General features: G+C 43.7%; 1 protein-coding gene across 2 annotated transcripts in view; it reads right to left on the bottom strand.

The window, feature by feature from the left end:
• Msh3 (mutS homolog 3) overlaps positions 1–16,054 on the bottom strand; it is a 149,566-nt gene that overhangs the window by 132,034 nt on the left and 1,478 nt on the right. For both annotated transcript variants that reach the window (XM_075976332.1, XM_075976333.1), the window contains exons 2-8: positions 15,772–15,889; positions 13,292–13,512; positions 11,163–11,351; positions 9,539–9,655; positions 8,939–9,056; positions 5,494–5,639; positions 1,974–2,140 (exon numbers count right to left, since the gene is read on the bottom strand). In XM_075976332.1, the coding sequence (XP_075832447.1) occupies positions 1,974–2,140; positions 5,494–5,639; positions 8,939–9,056; positions 9,539–9,655; positions 11,163–11,351; positions 13,292–13,512; positions 15,772–15,889 (1,076 nt within the window). The remainder of the gene's footprint in view (positions 1–1,973; positions 2,141–5,493; positions 5,640–8,938; positions 9,057–9,538; positions 9,656–11,162; positions 11,352–13,291; positions 13,513–15,771; positions 15,890–16,054) is intronic.

The raw sequence follows: 16,054 nt of genomic DNA, 5'->3' as shown, positions 1-16,054 counted from the left end.
GCTGACGTCTAGAGGAGCCTCTTCCAACACTGTACACTGTACAGTGCTGACGTCTAGAGGAGCCTCTTCCTACACTGTACACTGTACAGTGCTGACGTCTAGAGGAGCCTCTTCCAACACTGTACACTGTACAGTGCTGACGTCTAGAGGAGCCTCTTCCAACACTGTACACTATACAGTGCTGACGTCTAGAGGAGCCTCTTCCAACACTGTACACTATACAGTGCTGACGTCTAGAGGAGCCTCTTCAATCACTGTACACTGTACAGTGCTGACGTCTAGAAGAGCCTCTTCCTACACTGTACACTGTACAGTGCTGCGGTCTAGAGGAGCCTCTTCCAACACTGTACACTGTACAGTGCTGACGTCTAGAGGAGCTTCTTCGATGGCATCTGAGAGTGTATTCATGTCTTAGATCTCCAGGGTCAGCTTGACTTTTAACTGGTCAAGTTTTTTAAACACAGAGGAAAACTAAGAATAAAATCAAGGGATTTGATCCAGAATTTTCTACCTATAATATAATAAAGATTATTTAAATGATCACTGTCAAAGTTTTAAAAAGTTCCCAGGGTCCTTAGGCCAGCATCCAAAATCCTTATAAATGTTTACAATTCTGGTTTAGAAATTTCACCTTCAGGAAAGAACTAAAAAACAAAGGTTTCCATGGATGCTATAGCAGTATCTGCAGAACTTAACCAGAAAACACAACAAAAAGCAAAGAGACAAATCTCATCCACTTGTCAATGGATGTCAATACGACATCTTGATTGTGAAGTGTTTGCAGAAATATCAGCAGACAAATATTGGTCGCTAAGCTCTGCTTCTAAATAAGCAACCAGAGAGGAGGGTGAGGACAATGAGACTGGCTGACCAGGGCACACTGGCACTGGCTGATGGACTCCTGGCACCTCACCACACTATTCTGTAATTCCATATATCTGCAATTTCCCATAAGGAGATAGATTGGGAATTTTTAAGTTAAAAATCAGGTACAAAACAGTATTTTGCTACAGGAACACAGTTTATAAATAAAAAAGTGATATATATAAAACACCAAAGTGCAGTTATTTCTGTATTTGTGAAACTGCACTTACTTCATCTTTCTTTCTGTAACTCTTAACTCTTCTAAATGAATGTATATTAGCAATATCACCAGAAAAAAAAAACTGTGAAAGTTCCTTTGACACAAAGAAAAAATGTAAATGAAAATGAACGCTCCGAACTCCAAAGACAAAGACAAGCACGTCCTCACTGGAAGTCAGTATGACTTTCTCACTGGCTTGTAGGCCCACTGGTTGTAAACCTGACAGTCACCCCTTCCCACAGACAGCCCTCTTCACTCCTTACAGCCCAGCCCACACTCCCCTGCTCTTTCCAGTCACACTGTGTCAGAGACACCTTCCTGTAGAGTACTTAGCCCTGCATGCCTTCAGAACCCAGTGAGGCACGTGGAGTCTCACACATGTCTTCCCCTCCACTTGCTATGGTGCCCATACCTTACTTCATAAAAAGTGCTGTGATATGAGTTCTAGGAAATAAACTACAGGGCACCCCCTGAAGAAATACATGCAGCACAGAAATTATACAGATGTTTAAAATTACCTCTAGAATGCATACATAAATCATCAAATAATATAACTAAATAATATGGTAAATTCCTTTAAAATGACTGTCATCTATAGTTCTTTTTTTTTTTTTGGTTTTTCAAGACAAGGTTTCTCTGTGGCTTTGGAGCCTGTCCTGGAACTAGCTCTGTAGACCAGGCTGGTCTCGAACTCACAGAGATCCGCCTGCCTCTGCCTCCCGAGTGCTGGGATTAAAAGCGTGCGCCACCATCGCCCGGCTGTCATCTATAGTTCTACACAATTTTTTTCTTTTAAAAACTCTGTTATTGGGATATAACTACTATAATGTCTATAAGAACACGTGCTGCCTTAGGAATTAACTCCAGCTTGAGAATGGTCACCACTCACCTGACAGCGGTGGCTCTATGGATGAGCATCTCCGTCGGCTCTGACAGGTGTGAAGGAAGCAGAAGTTCCACGGGCTGCAGACTTGATATGCGAGTCTCCAGCTCCAGCCTAGAAGCAGAGTCCTGGAAGCAGTCGAACACGACCTCACCTGTGGCGGGCTGCACTCCCTGGAAGCAAAGACAAACACGATAGCATGGAGCACAGACAAGGTCCCATCACAAACACCGACACATCACAAGCATGGTTCTAGGGATGCCGCTCTTGCCAATATGTACTCAGTTTCTAAAGAGAACAGCTGCCTGTCCTTTTAGACTCTTATCTAAGTTAGCTTCACAGGTATCTACAACAGGCTGAGGAGATGGCTCAACAGGTAAAGGGTCTGCCACCAAGCCTAGAGAACCTGAGTTGGATCTCCACAAGGTTCCTGTGGTGGAAGGAGAGAACATACTCCCAAAGTTGTCCTCTGACCTCCACATATTTGCCATGTGCACATATGCACATGTGAACATAGACAGACAGACAGACAGATAATGCAATGTCTTACGTGGGAATTTCAGGACACCCTGAGCATGGGTTGGGACCTGATGTACCTATCAGAGTGCTATGATAAGTCACCAAGTCCTTGGGCATCAGCTTTCTCTTCTAGACACGGAAAGACATTAACAGCTCCCCTCATCGGGTTGTTACAAGGACCAAATCAGACAACTAGCGTGTGAAAGCTCTGGCAGCCTGGCCCACTAGGAGAGCAAGGCACCACAACAAAGCATCAGGGAACACACCTGCTGGCATAGACGTAACAGTCTGATTGCTGCACAACAAAACCAGGCATAACGAATGTTCAGTAAAAAAGCCAGGACAGCTGAAAACCACCCCTTGTCAGCCCTGTGTCAGAACAGGAAAAAAAAACCTGCAAGGGTCAAGGTTTGGAAGAGATGCAGAAGTGATGAAGTTACTTAACCAAGGCCTCAGAGCAATAAAAGGATGGAACCGGGATTCAAGCCTGAGCAGTCCAACCCTCCAGCTGGCACTCTCTCTGCTACTGACGTTTCAGAGATAACTAGAGACAGCACACATTAACAAAAAGTCACAAGCGTGACAGATCTTTATACTGTTGACGCATTCAACTGACAGCCACTTCCAACTAGATCCAAGCTCTGTCTAGAAAAGGAGACCATGTCTGCAGTGTTTACACAGCAATTCCTCCCCAGGAATACATTCATGCGAACCTGGGTATTGTATTAAGAGACACAAAAATACTCATAAACGTATTCTTTGTGAGCCAAAGACCACCAAGAGCCCCATGTGCCCAGCCACAGAGGAATGAGTAGACGAAACTACTAAGAGCACTGCAATCAAAGATCCGCAGCACGTAAACAAATGTCACACTCAGGTCAGCTAGACGGCCCAGCAGCCAAAAGTGCTTGCTCTCAAGCCTGGTGACCTCTGTGATCCTCACATGGTAGAAAGAACTGATCTCCAAAGTGCCCTCTAATGTCTGTAAGCATGCACCACAGTACATGTGACCCCACACAAACCAAATAAATAAACACAAAAACATTTTTTTATTTTGCACACAAAATGGGAAACAAAAGATTCAATACACTATTATAACATGCTTGCTTTGCATATAAAGCTGAAAGTGGTAGAACTGGAACTGAAAGAGAAGGGCATTACTGTTTGCCTCACAGTCAGGTTACAGTTACTATAGAAGGAAAGGCACCTGGGGATGGAGGATTCTGGGTAGTGTTAGAGTTACCTTTCTGGGTGACTGTCTCACTCTACTCTGTTAAGTTTCTTTTTTTTTTTTTTATTTCTCTGTTAAGTTTCTATTCATCTTTTCCACTTGAATATTTCATAATTTCTTTAAATCCTACATCTGTAGCCAGGGAATGTCATCAATTCCAGCCCGGAAGTATCCTCCAGTGCCCACAGCTGTGGCACTAGTTACATTAGGTTTACCTATTTAAGTTCAAGTCCCAGTCCACAAACGAAGCATTTACATAAACAGATGGCAGAGTTATGAGCCAGTCAAGTTCTCTGTCGCTTTAATCAAAGAACTAATCTAATGACAATACCTGCACGTGAATTACTCCGAGAAATGTGCAACATTAAGAAATCCACAGGCTGAACAAAACTGTGTGGCCTAAAATGAAGACACAGGCATGCTTGCAGTGGTTCTCAACAGCGAGGCTTCAATTTCAGACCAACTGCCAGCACCCAGAGGAGACTCTCAGACGGTGACCGGAAAATGTAAGGTGCTCGTCATGGTGAGAAACACGCAGGGTGGACAGTGCTGGGTCAAGGGAAATGAGCACCACTAGGCCACTCTGCATCTGAGCGACTGGAGCAGCGTGGTCCGAGTGGCCCTGTGCAACTCTGCAGGGTTCCGGAGCCCAAGGGAAAAGTGCAGCCTTGGCCTAGAGCTCAGGATGAGAAAAGTAACCGCTGAGGTCAAGGACAGGAACCGAAAAGCACCCTTCAGGGTCAAGGACCGCTGTCCATCTTTTCATATCCCTGCTCATCTCCCACAGTCGAGCTTGGCAGGGGCAGGATGCTATTCTAAACGCCCCAAGTGTGCTCTCCTGTGCTATCCACTCTGTCTTTAGTCTGAGCTCCAGGTAAACACACAACAGCACACTACATATGCTAAAGCTGAAGACAAATACCCTTACTATTTGTAGATGGGACCGACTGTCTATGACTAGATAGAAAGTGCTTCTCAAGAGAAAAGATTCATTCGAGCCCCCTCAACACCCACAGTACTGCTGACTCCCTGAGATGGGGGCTTACTGGCTAAGCAAATGTCAAGTTAGCAAGTGCTGTGGTATGAATAATGTACTGAAAGATACACTGAAGACAGTCAGACTTTGGGAATTTCTGTGAATGCTGGTCACTGACTGCAGTAGACTTTAGGAAAGGCAAAAACAGTGATGACAAGGGAATCTGATAGTTCTGAGGGGCGCAGTCTAAGTAGACCTTAAATAGGTAAATTTACTCCTAAGTTGGCAGAAGGCACAATCAGTAAAACTATAGCTCCTGAATCATATTTATCTGGAAGACAGTGGAGACAGTTCTGATATTAATTTATACTATGCTATATATAAAATATACTATCTTGCATTAGCCACTTAACATTTCATTTTACATCTCCTTCAAATCTATTCAGGGTGGTTCCATAATCACTCCCATTAGATTACACACCAAGAGGAAGCTGCTAGCCATGGCCCTGCTTGGCGTAGTATCTTACTGTGCTCCCAGTCCTCATGTGTGCCTGTCACAGCCACCATTTTCAATTCTTAACAACAGCATATAGTCTGAAACTATCTGATCTTTCAGGCAGAGTGCCAAGTGACCAGAAAAGAAAATCCTGACTAGTTACTTGAGGGTAACGCTGTGAGGAAAATGGTCCTAGGAAACTCCCTGGAAGCACACCCCACCAGACTCCTCATGTGCACCGCTCACGGCTGCTCACGAGGTGCCATGAACACCATCCTTCATTCCTCACCTTCAGAGGACTTACCACAATACCAATGGAAGTGTTCCCCTTCTTTCTGTCCTTAGTGCTTTCCTGCTCTTCACAGACACAGAGGAGATAGCTGGTAGAAGTATCTGTCATTACCTCATCAATGTTCACAGAATCATCCACTCTGATTAGAGGATTCACATGTAATAATGTTAAAGAAAATCACATGCTTAATTCCTATTAACTCATAAAGGTTTTTCTCATGCAGCATCCTTTCAATTATGACCATAGCTGAATGTCATCTCTTCCCTGAACTATAAGAGGCACAAGGACAGGCAACTATTATCTTCTCGCTTCCAAAGGACCTAGCAGTGTGTCCCCAGCCCGGTGGGAATTCACACACAAACCCACTTTGCTGAGATATTGCTGAGACTTGCATCCTTAGCAATCATATAATGAATTCACAAAGCAAAGCAAACACGTTAAAGTATCATAAATGAATTTTCATCTATAACGTGCCTAAAACTCTAGAAGTAAATTCTCTAAAAAATTCTAGAGAATTGTAAGACATTTTGGTTAAACAAAAACATATTTACATATAGGAATATATATGCACACACATGTATGAAATTAATCCCATTAATCAAAATTCTCAAGGATAAAAGCTGATTCTGGACAAAGTCATCCTGGAGACATCCGACCTGGTTATCAGGAGGTAAGAGCCTTACCGGCAACTGAAGCAAGGCAGAGAAGGGGACCGCTTGGGGGAAAGGCTCCAAATAAGAGATTCAAGCTCAGGAAAAATGCAAAGTACCAGGTTCTTGCAGCTTGATCAGCTTAAAACAACAGAGCTCCTGATGCTCCACAGTCCTCCTCAGTGGTGACCGTTCCTCCTGATGCTCTGCTGTCCTCCTCAGTGGTGACCGTTCCTCCTGATGCTCCACAGTCCTCCTCAGTGGTGACCGTTCCTCCTGATGCTCTGCTGTCCTCCTCAGTGGTGACCGTTCCTCCTGATGCTCCACAGTCCTCCTCAGTGGTGACCGTTCCTCCTGATGCTCTGCTGTCCTCCTCAGTGGTGACCGTTCCTCCTGATGCTCCACAGTCCTCCTCAGTGGTGACCGTTCCTCCTGATGCTCTGCTGTCCTCCTCAGTGGTGACCGTTCCTCCTGATGCTCCACAGTCCTCCTCAGTGGTGACCGTTCCTCCTGATGCTCTGCTGTCCTCCTCAGTGGTGACCGTTCCTCCTGATGCTCTGCTGTCCTCCTCAGTGGTGACCGTTCCTCCTGATGCTCCACAGTCCTCCCAGTGGTGACCGTTCCTCCTGATGCTCTGCCGTCCACCTCAGTGGTGACCATTCCCTCCTGATTCTCTCACTTAAACAAATACATCTCAGAGTTTGGGTAGAAGCTAAGCAAGCTGAAATTTCTTTTTTTTTTTTTTTTTTGGTTTTTCGAGACAGGGTTTCTCTGTGGTTTTGGAGCCTGTCCTGGAACTAGCTCTTGTACACCAGGCTGGTCTAGAACTCACAGAGATCCGCCTGCCTCTGCCTTCCAAGTGCTGGGATTAAAGGCGTGCGCCACCACCGCCCGGCCTGAAATAACTTTCTAGGAAACTATAATACGGGCCCTGGAAAGATGGTTCAGTGGTTAAGAATTTCCAGAGGATCCAGGCTCAATCCCAAACACCTACAAAGTGGCTCACGACCATCTATAATTCCAGCTCAAGGGGAAATGATGCCCTCTTCTAGATCACACTGGCACCAGACACACATGAGGTACATGTAAAAATAAATAAATGTTTTAACAACAAAACTCCAACTGAAATACTGCTTTCACACATTATCATTTAAACTTTCTAATCCCTACTTTCTTTTACTATGAAGAGACCTAACCTAGGGTTGGAGAGATGGCTCAGTGGTCAAAGCACTGTGGATGCTCCTCTAGAGGACCCATGTTCAAACCCAGTACCCACAGGATGGCTCACAAACAAAAGCAATTCTAACCCCAGGGTATCTAATGGCTTCCTTGGGCACCAGGCACGAATACAGTGCATAGGTATACATGTAGACAAAACACCCATACACATAAAATAAAACATTTTCCTAGAGCTGAAAGGCGCAGTGGTCACACTCCTCCTTCTCTATCCTGAAAGCTATCTCCAAATGAAAATTTAGTTTTCTCCAAGGGAGTCTCTGGGGACACAACCACTCCCCAGGGCAGGCTGCATACCCAGCAGTAGACGGCGATCACAAAATGAACTCAACCATATCTCTGGAAGTTCTTCGTCTCAGATTGTTGAGTCAAGTTTTGTTTGTTTGTCTTTTTGCTTTTCAATCTTTCAGGTCCTTTGGGTATGATCATAACTTTCAGTTGGGGTTTATGTGATTCCTGTGTATATGAACGGTGTTTATTTCTGTATCTTCATTTCTTGTGCTTTTTCTTTGTCTCTTTTTTGTGTCTGGCTTTGTCCTATTCTAATTTTTTTTCATTTTGCTTTATCACTTGTATGTTATTTTATTATTAGTCCTTAGATGCCTGCTTGTTTCCTAACAGAGACAGAAAAGGTTGTGGATTTAAATGGGAGAGGAGGTGGTAAGAAACTGGGAGTTGCGGGGGGAGGGGAAACTGTGGTCAGAACATATTATATGAAAAAAATCTATTTCCAAGAAGAAAAAAATAAAGAGAAACTTGACCTACTATCTGAATATTTTATTGGCCCCTGCTCCTTTCTTATGAATAACTATTTCATTTGTTAAAATGACATGTCAGGTATGGTGGTCAGGTAAGTATAATCCCAGGGCCAGCAGCTAAAGAAGGAATTTAAAGCCAGCCTGTGCTGCACAGTGAGACTCCATATCAAAACAAAACACTAGGAATTTCATTACTATGCTTTTAAAACTATTTTGCTTCAAGTAACATAAAGAACTTACGAGTGATGATAAACTGGGGATGATTATTGTGTACACTGAAACCTACAAGAGGAAATTTCAACCAACTACCCATTTTCAATAATTTTTATGATGTCAACAATTAATGAAGGTGGCCTCGTACTTAACTGTGCCTTGATTTTGTCTTTGAAGTTCTTTTCATGTGAAGTTAGTAAACTATTTTCAGGTCTCACTTTAGCAAGACTCTAAGGAACTGGCAAGGCCCTAGACAGCTAACACTGCCCCACAAATGGTCCTAGGAGAAAATGTCTTTTCAAAGGGCTACTAACCTGGCATGTTTCATTAGGCTCATTTTATACCTGCTATTAATAAAATGATGAATTAATATGACGAATTCTGCTCACACTACGACAATGGGCACACACTGTATCCAGCCACTACCTTCCCTCCCCTCAGTGACACACCCATCACGGCTGAAGTAACAGGGTGGATAGTGGCTAGACACCTCATCAAATACATTCTCATTCAGGAAAAAAAAATTGTTCAGTTAAACTTGTCATTTTAAAACAAAGCCCTACAACAAGAAAGACAAAAATCTCTATTCTAAAAGGATATCTTCTCCAATGAGTGTGGATTTCGTATAAAGAGCGGTCAACTTCCGGGAGAAAACAGAACTTTTATTGTCTCCGATGGCCTTTAGTGCGGCAGTTTCCGTTTGCTTCACGACGCCAACCTTCAACAAAAATAAGACATGCTTGCTGTGAAGTCCAATGAATCATTGTCTAAGAGAAAAATCACTTCAAAATGTCAAAAAGTTAATTCAGAAGCACTGAAAATAAGCAGGTCAACCCTTGATCTCCAGATGCAAAGCAGATAAAAACCCAAGCAACTGGCAAGTGAATGAAGGGTGAAGAAACACTCTGTGGCTGCAGCAGAGAGCACTCTGGGGCTCACATGGCAGGGCATTCCTTATGAGCCCAGCACTCCAGAGTTTATGTGAGTTCAAGTCCGTCCTAGGCTTTACAGCTTAGACCCTGGCTCAGGAAGCAAAAACAGAATGAAAAGCAAGATACAATGTTAATAACCACAACACATTTTACTTTCTCCTAGTCCCAAATTCTAAAGCCAGTGAAAGCCTTTCTACCACCTTAGAGACAGCTTTTGCTCTCTACAAAAGTCCCAATAACTTTTCCACAAATCAAAGTCGAAACTGACCTTGTATCCTTTGGCCACAAGTCGGCGGACATGCACAAACAGTCTGTGGGTGGGTATGCTTGCTGTCATAAAGTTGTGGTCTAAGTGGCAATAAATATTGAGTTCCCGGGAAGCAATCTGAAAAGTGTAGGGAGAGAGAATGTTAATAAATATCTACTCAAGATTCCCGGGCTAAGGTTTGTTCACTTGGTTAAAAGTTCATCAAGCTGCACACATGTACTTAGGATCTGATACTTCTCTAAACACATACATCATCAATAAAATGTTGAAAGGACATTCCTTGTAAAAATAAATAAATAAATAAATAAATAAAGTATGGTTTTATCTACTTTGGACACTTCCAATAGGAATGACTTCAGAGCCAACATCCGTATCTCTAAATCCCAAAAACACAACAGCTCTTCTTCAGTGTCCTTAGACATATACTAATGTTACCAAAACCTTAAAATGTTCAGTCTTTCCTACATGAGGAGCCTGAGAGTGTAATGGAATAAGACATTGTTACGCAAATGGCACACATGAATACTGACAAGTAGAAGACACTACAGAACATTTAAAAGGATGAGTCCATTTACACAGAAGGATTAAGAAGGAGGTGTGCTGTGTCACTGCGGGTAGGCTGAGGTTTCAAAAGGCCACACCATTCTCAGTTTGCTTCTCTTTCTCTGCCCTGTACTTGTGTCTCAATACGTAAGCACTTGGCTACTGCTCCAGCACCATGTATGCCTGCATGCCTGCTTCCATGCTCCCTACCACGATGGTCATGGACACTAACCCTCTGTAACTGTGAGCCCTCAATAGAAAAAAGTGACAGTATTTCTTAAAGGGTAACGAATCTAGCTTCTTTTTCAGAAAGCCAGAAAGATGACCGGCAAAATAGTTCAGTGGGCAAGAGCACTTGCTTCTAAGCCTTGTGACCTAAATTAAATCCTGGGACCCGTCTTAGTCAGGGCTACCATTGCTATGATGAAACACTATGACCACAAGCAAGTTGAGGAAGGAAGAGTTTATTTGCCTTTTAATTCTACATCACAGTCCATCAGTAAACAAAGCCAGGGCAGAAACTCGGACTGGGCAGGAACCTGGAGGCAGGAGCTGATGCAGAGGCCATGGAGAGGTGCTGCTTACTGGCTTGCTCCTTATGGCTTACTCAGCCTGTATTCTTATAGACCCAGGACTACCAGCTTAGGAACGGCACCATCCACAATGAACTGAGTCTTCTCCCATCGATTAAGAATTTAATTAAGAAAATTAAAAAAAAAATTTTTTGGTTTTTCAAGACAGGGTTTCTCTGTGTAGCCCTGGCTATCCTGGAACTCTCTAAAGTTGGCCTCAAACTAAGAGGCCTGCCTCTGCCTCCCAAGTTCTGGGATTAAAGACTTGAGCCACCATGAAAACAAATTTATAAGCAGACCTTGTTGGTGATGAACATCTGTAATCCCAGAACTTGGGGGTGGGGAGTGGCTCAAGTGGCAGGATCAAGAGTTCTAAACCAGTCTGGGCAGCATGACCCTATGAGAAAAGAGAGACAGAGAAAGAGAAAGAAAGAGAGAGGGGGAAGGAGGGAGGGAAAGAGGGAGGGAAAGAGGAATTAAAGAAGAAAGGGAGGGAGAACAGAACTCACCTCTGCATCTTCCCCGAAGAATCTGTACTTGTACCCACACTCCACACACAACACTGCATCTTTGTGCTGCTGCTTCAGGTCTATGTACTGCAACTCTAATGGTGTATAGACACTTTTGGACCGTTTGTTAAAAGGTTTACAATCAGAAGCCTTCTGGAAATTTTCAGGACATGGTCCAGACTGACTGTCCTGGAAATCAAAAAAAATGTATACAATTTAGGAAGCACCAACTGAATTGCTGAGTACTCAGAGAAAAGGCCAGTTTGACAAAAAGCTAACAGTTGGTGGCTCCACATGGAAGGTTTCTAAAGACATATCACATATTCTAAAGCCATACTGAGGCCAAATTATCTTATAGGCTTTAATTTGTTTTTCAAAATAAAAGTTTAAAACTCAGGAGAAGTGGGGGAGGGGTACAAATGAGAACAAAGTATAGTGGCATGTGATATCATAAGGAAAAAGAAAACAATTACATTGTAAGCTAATTCTAAAAATTAACTAGATACAAAGGTAAACCACCAGAATAAACTATATAAATAAGCATGTTTGAAAGTTTAAACAGTTTAATGTTCTATATGCTTTTTAATTTTCTCGTTTCATATAGCTATTAGTACACACTCTGCACCCTGACTACAGAGGATACAGATGCTCTGTGGCCAGGGTCTCCTGCCCTGACTACAGTGGGTACAGATGCACTGTGGCCAGGGTCTCCTGCCCTGACTACAGAGGGTACAGATGCTCTGTGGCCAGGGTCTCCTGCCCTGACTACAGAGGGTACAGACGCTCTGTGGCCAGGGTCTCCTGCCCTGACTAGAGAGGGTACAGATGCTCTGTGGCCAGGGTCTCCTGCCCTGACTAGAGGGTACAGACGCTCTGTGGCCAGGGTCTCCTGCCCTGACTAGAGGGTACAGATGCTCTGTGGCCAGGGTCTCCTGCCCTGACTAGAGAGGGTACAGATGCTCTGTGGCCAGGGTCTCCTGCCCTGAATACAGAGGGTACAGATGCTCTGTGGCCAGGGTCTCCTGCCCTGAATACAGAGGGTACAGATGCTCTGTGGCCAGGGTCTCCTGCCCTGAATACAGAGGGTACAGATGCTCTGTGGCCAGGGTCTCCTGCACTGACTAGAGAGGGTACAGACGCTCTGTGGCCAGGGTCTCCTGCCCTGACTACAGAGAGTACAGATGCTCTGTGGCCAGGGTCTCCTGCCCTGACTACAGAGGGTACAGATGCTCTGTGGCCAGGCCTCTCATGCCCTGACTACAGAGGGTACAGATGCTCTGTGGCCAGGGTCTCCTGCCCTGACTAGAGAGGGTACAGACACTCTGTGGCCAGGGTCTCCTGCCCTGACTACAGAGGGTACAGACGCTCTGTGGCCAGGCCTCTCGTGCCCTGCCACAGGAATTCCCTGCTAATGGATCAGACCAGCCTACCCTAAGCTAAAATAAACCTTTCCTTAAGCTGCTTTCTCAGTTCATCTCAGCAACAAGAAAAGTCCTTAGTGCACACATTGCCTCCAAAGAGAAGAGGCAGAGATTCATGGCAAGAGAAATTTAGGATACTTTATTGGGTCTGAGAAGGCAATTATTTTTAATTTTTATGAGATTTTCCCTTTTGTTTCCATGATTTTATATAAATCCAAGAAAGCTATATAATATAAAAGTTAATTCACATTCACAGAAATACATTTTCTAGGAAAAAAATTATTCCCTTATTCATTTATGGAATAAGATAGACTTCCAGAAAAACTGATACTCATTTATCTTACCTCTGAATTGACTCTGTATCTGCCAAGTTTCCAACCAAAAAACTCACACCTACGTGCTGCCACGGGAATTTCCCATGCAAATTATGAAAACTATCAATGAAAAGCACCCCCAATCAGTACCCCCAGTCTACACAATACAGCAGGGCTGCCTGCAGGTGTTCTGTCTTGTTTTAAAGCAACCTCTCCCAAATATACATTAAAACTCTAAATATTGAAAAGAAAAACAACTAAGAAAGAAACAGTTCCTCAGCTGACACAGATGATTGGCCACCTGTGGACATCACTGATTTCCGTGATAACCCCAAAGAACCTAACTATTTCGGGACAGGAGTGAGTGACTGTCTCTTACACAAAAGTTACATACTTTCAGATTAGCGTGGGATCTGAAATCCTCAGAAGAAACTGCACTCTTTGCACGCTGAAGAGTGATGTCTTCAAAATCAGTACATTTTGGCAGAACTGCAAATCTCTCTCGAAGAGGTTCTGTCTGGACTGTGTTTGGAGGGAGGGCAGAATCACAGCAGAATTCTTTCAACTTTTCCAGAGACTTTAAAGCAATCCTGGGCCTCAGACATTTCTTTGGCTCTTGGGAAATAAGAAGAAAACATACTAATTGTATTTTGACTTCATTACATCAATTCATAATCTAGAATTTTTCAGAACAATACCCCATTGGAACAATGAACCTAACTATAATGTGATATTAAAAAAAAAACACTGCTCAAGATAAATATGGCACACTGAAATATACCTATAACTTCATTCACTGATGAAATCCACTGAGAGCTACAATAAAGGAGGCCGGCTAAACAGCTCAGCAGGAAAGGTACTTGTCACCAAGACTGAGGAACTAAGTCCAATCCCGTGAAATTAGAAAGTAGGAGAGGACCAGCTCCTTCATGTTGTCCTCTGGCCTCCACAAACATTTGTAATAATAAATAAACAAACAATAAGCAAATAAATGACACAATTATAATAATGTGGGATGTCCTATTGTATATGTGTTGCTTTTATTAGTTGATGAATAAAGCTGTTTTAGCCAAAAGTCAGACAGGAAGGTGGAGTCAAAGAGACACCATGTAGCTGCCAAAGGAGACAGACACCAGAACTTGCCCAGTAAGTCACTGCCTTGTAGCAATACACAATTAATAGAAACGGGTTAATTTAAGATGTACGAGCTAGCTGGGAATATGCTGAGTCATAGGCCAAACAGTGTGGAAGAAAATCTCACTCTTTCTGTTAGAAATTTCTTCTAAAATTCTGATTTTTTTCAAATATAATTTATTAGATTTAGTGAGGTTTCGCTTATTCTAAAAATATACTTTGGGATATCTTTTCCAATGTGTAGCATGAATAATAAAAACCCAGAGACAGATACTGGGATATTGGATATTCCAAGATGAAGATCAGAAAAGCAAAGCAGCCAAATCACTGCAGAGTTCTTACCTCTACCAAGGCTCAGACAAACAAAGGGGTGATCCTGTCCTCAGCCATGACTGCAGACTGCAATGAGTTCTCTCCTCCTGCCTTATAGACCTCTCTCCACCCAGCCATACCACTCCTGTCTCTACCTCCCAAGTCTGGGATCACCTTTGTGTGAGTTCTATTTCTCTTTTTAGACAGATTCAATCTCAAGTATCCCAGGGTGGCCTTGAGTTCTGGGATTAAAGATGTGTGCCACCACTCCCTAGCTTCTAGTAGTTTAGCTCTGCAATCTGATCCTCAGGCAAGCTTTATTTATTGAAACACAGAAGCCAAACCAGGCTAAGGTAGCACTAGCTTGTGCCTTTAATCTCAGCACTTGAGAGGCAGAGGTAGGCGGATCTCTGTGAGTTCAAGGCCAGCCTGGTCTACAGAGCTAGTTCCAGGACAGCTAGGGCTGTACAGAGAAACCCTGTCTTGACACAAACAAAAAGCCCACAAATAAAATACCACTACATCAGTGTACATTTGACCTCATTTTCTCAAATGTACATAAAGGTTTCCTGTGAGTGTTAAGATTTTCCTTCTGTTTTGTAGCCCAGGTTTAAAAAAAAGGAACTTGTACATGGAAGAATCTAGGAACAAGGTAGTTCTGTGTAATAGAATACTGCCAGGATGTAAGAAGAGGAATGTGGAGCAGTCAAAATGACAGACGCAGCAGACAAGGCGGTCATGGCCAGGGCTGGGAGGTACGGGAAACAGAGACGTTCTGTTGGCCAGTGCAGCGTTTTAGAAGTGAAACGTTAAAGTCTGTGGAAATGGATAACAAGATGGGGACTGTAAAATGGCTCCCTGGGTAAGGCTGCTTGCCAACAAGCCTTACAATCCGAGTTCAGTGCCAGAACTCAACACACTGGGAGGAGAGAAATGGCTCCTGGAAATTGTCCTCTGACTTCTTGTACCCATTTCCCAGGCACACACACACATAATAAATAAATCACTAACACATGTTTCATCTCTATGACCAAGACTTAGTACAGCGAAAGGGACTGGAGAGATGGCTCAGTGGTGAAGCACACATACTCTTTCATCAGAGTACCTGAGTTCAAGTCCCAGCAACCATATCAGGTACTCCAGGAGGACTCCACATCTCATGGCTCTGCAGGCCTCTAAACGTCTACCACACACACACATGCGCGCGCGCACACACTTTTAAAAATTATAGCAAAAGTGAACAGAAGAGAAAGTTGGAAAGAACCAAATTAGGGAAGTGAGTTCCACTGTGGCCCTAGCTCCCCAAACACCAGCTCAGGCACAACAGAGATCCTTCTCCACAGGGGAAAGCAAGGCTCCATGCCCCATTGGCCTCCTCTGCCCGCTGCGAACCCCAGCAGCTGAGAAGACTCATTCCCTAGCACTTACCAGGGTTGCCAGATGTTATTGAGGTATTTTCTTCTTCCTTCTCTGGAACTTTCTTCGCTTTCCTCTTAACGGGCCCATCACTCCCCCGGGATCTCTTCCTGCTGTCACCTCTTGTAACCTGTATCAGGAGGTTGAAAATGGTGCGGTGATGCCATCCTAAGGTTTAAGTCATTTAAACCTTGCTACAGAAGGACAGTAAGTGCCCCGCCTTCCACTCTTCCCACAGAGATCTACTTTACTCCAGAGAGGCTTTGGGCAGCTGCTTTTGCCATCAGAGAAGGAC

The sequence above is a fragment of the Microtus pennsylvanicus genome, chromosome 6 (assembly GCF_037038515.1).
Source record: "Microtus pennsylvanicus isolate mMicPen1 chromosome 6, mMicPen1.hap1, whole genome shotgun sequence".
Lineage (NCBI taxonomy): Eukaryota > Metazoa > Chordata > Mammalia > Rodentia > Cricetidae > Microtus > Microtus pennsylvanicus.
Note: the sequence above shows the minus strand (reverse complement) of the source record. Positions and strands in the feature narration are given on the sequence as shown.